Source organism: Sitodiplosis mosellana, unplaced genomic scaffold (assembly GCF_009176505.1).
Source record: "Sitodiplosis mosellana isolate CC-2019 unplaced genomic scaffold, AAFC_SMos_1.0 Smas_scaffold_6474, whole genome shotgun sequence".
In the NCBI taxonomy this organism is placed as follows: Eukaryota; Metazoa; Arthropoda; class Insecta; order Diptera; family Cecidomyiidae; genus Sitodiplosis; species Sitodiplosis mosellana.
In genome coordinates this window covers 1-1,935 of record NW_022601696.1, presented here as the reverse complement: position 1 = coordinate 1,935, position 1,935 = coordinate 1, and the positions used below count along the sequence as shown (strand labels likewise).

The 1,935-nt window shown below is 34.6% G+C and overlaps 1 protein-coding gene across 1 annotated transcript; it reads right to left on the bottom strand.

The window, feature by feature from the left end:
• Positions 1-396: 396 nt before the first annotated feature.
• On the bottom strand, positions 397-1,713 carry LOC129579731 (angiotensin-converting enzyme-like). The gene is made up of 4 exons (XM_055469897.1): positions 1,323-1,713; positions 929-1,255; positions 689-824; positions 397-616 (listed from the first exon to the last, which is right to left on the bottom strand). Exons 1-4 carry the CDS (start codon positions 1,540-1,542, stop codon positions 397-399), a joined length of 903 nt encoding a protein of 300 aa, XP_055325872.1. The 5' UTR covers positions 1,543-1,713.
• Between the last annotated feature and the right edge of the window lie 222 nt (positions 1,714-1,935).

Sequence of the window (1,935 nt, the reverse complement as noted above, 5' to 3'; positions counted from 1 at the left end):
ATACAGTGTGTTTTTGTGTATGCATATATTAATTTTTTGTTGCTTTATTGTAAATCATCCAAATAATTAGTGTGGCTTCAATAATATCTTATCGTTGCTTCATTTGAAAATGTAAGTTGAAAAATTTCCATATTCAACAATTTACAAGTTAAGCATTCGTAAGCACTACTACTGTCAGTTCTCAAGACTTGCCACGATCGCGTTGTAAATGGAGAAAGTGGGAAATAAAACTTAATCGTACAAGTTCACACGAGTGTAATTATGAAAACACTAAAAGGCGTATCGATAGAAATGAAATGGAAAACAATTGTAACTATTTCAACAAAAACATCTATCGAATGTGGAAGTAAGTTTAGGAAATTGCTCGTACCAATGCGTATGAGTGTTTTCATGATACTAATATTGTGACGCTATATCAATTGAATTTGTGCTTTTAATAAACATTTGCCGACTTAATTGGATTAATATGAAAAAAAAAAACAATTCTTTACCTGAATTAGCTCCATCACGGAAGACTTTTGGCTGATGACGATAGCTTAAAAAGTATTGCACATGCATCATCTCATGATGAACTGTGATTAAGTCTTTGTGATTAACATTCGTGCACATTTTTATGCTAAATGTATGGAGAAAATTGAATATATGACTGATAAAAACCGTAGATAATAAGTGGTTAGAAGAAATTTACCGGTAAGTTTCCCGATTACAAAAGTCCCATGCTGATGGTTGACACAACAATTGTCGATCTGGTGGAGGTTTCTCTAATACGGACTCGAGCCAAAAATCAGTAGGCAAAGCAGTTAAATTCAAACTCAGGAAGAACTCTGTTTGGACACGTTTTTCAAATTATTTTTTGAATCTTAAAAGCATAAAAATCATTTCGATCCAAATCAAATAAATCTAATATGAAGAATTAAAAAAAAATTACCTTCCGCGATTTGAAACATGACTTGAGGAGTGTAACCTTGTTCACGCATTTCTCGTGTTACGTCAACGAAACTTCGTCCAGGAAATGGTATTGTTATGTCCATAATATTAGTCCACGTTTGAGCATACATATTGCCCAGAACGTGATCGGGAAGTGGTGCATTTCGACTTATTCTGTTGGGACCATAATATTCACGTAATTTTCTACGGACATATGCATGAATTAGTTCGTATAATGGCATAACTTCATTCCACACCGTTTCCATATCTTGTCGTATGTTGTATGATTCAAATGGGAAGGTCCAGTACTCAGCCGCGTTGCTGAAATCTTTGATAACAATTGGCAAATTGTAAGCAGTTCTATTTGAAAAGAAGAAGAAACAATTCTTGCTTACTATTATAATTTGCAGCATCATTTGTCAAATCAACCAATTGCTCGTACAGTTCTTTCATATTTTCGCCAGACTTTCGCCGCCATTCTCCCCAAACATAAAGTAGTTCATCCCAATCACGACCGCGAGCCATGATTTCTTTTAGATCCGGATATAATTTTAGTCCACAATCAAAGGGTTTATCGAATGCACAAATTTGTGCTTTGTTGTAAATTGCCAACATGTCATTTATTATCCTATTATACTGCGTATAAAATTGTATTGGATGGATTTATTTTGAACAAAATAAGATTTTGGTAATTTCACATTGGTAACTGATTGATTTTCGTGGACTGATAATATTGAAAATCTATCGTGAAACACTGTGCAAATATTTACCAAAACCAGACATTCGGTGCTGCCTAATATCGAGCGCGGCTCTTGTATCCGCAGTCAGCTATTTCTCGCAGTTTTACATTGCCAATACATTTCCTAATGGAAATTTTGGTTTTGTTAATTTTTTTTTGTAAACAAATCTGCCTAACTTTTTGCATTGCCTCTACACACTTCTTACACTAGCCGACAGTATTTTAGGTCCAGAGATGTGGCTAGTATATTTTGAAAGGGCTCGGCCGCG

Excerpts from the sequence above, each read along its gene's own strand:
- LOC129579731 (XM_055469897.1), bottom strand. The coding sequence starts at position 1,542 with ATGTTGGCAATTTACAACAAAGCACAAATTTGTGCATTCGATAAACCC. Across the intron at positions 1,256-1,322 it reads TGATGCTGCAAATTATAATA|ATTTCAGCAACGCGGCTGAG; the intron begins GTAAGCAAGAAT and ends TTGTTATCAAAG. Across the intron at positions 825-928 it reads CATGTTTCAAATCGCGGAAG|AGTTCTTCCTGAGTTTGAAT; the intron begins GTAATTTTTTTT and ends GTGTCCAAACAG.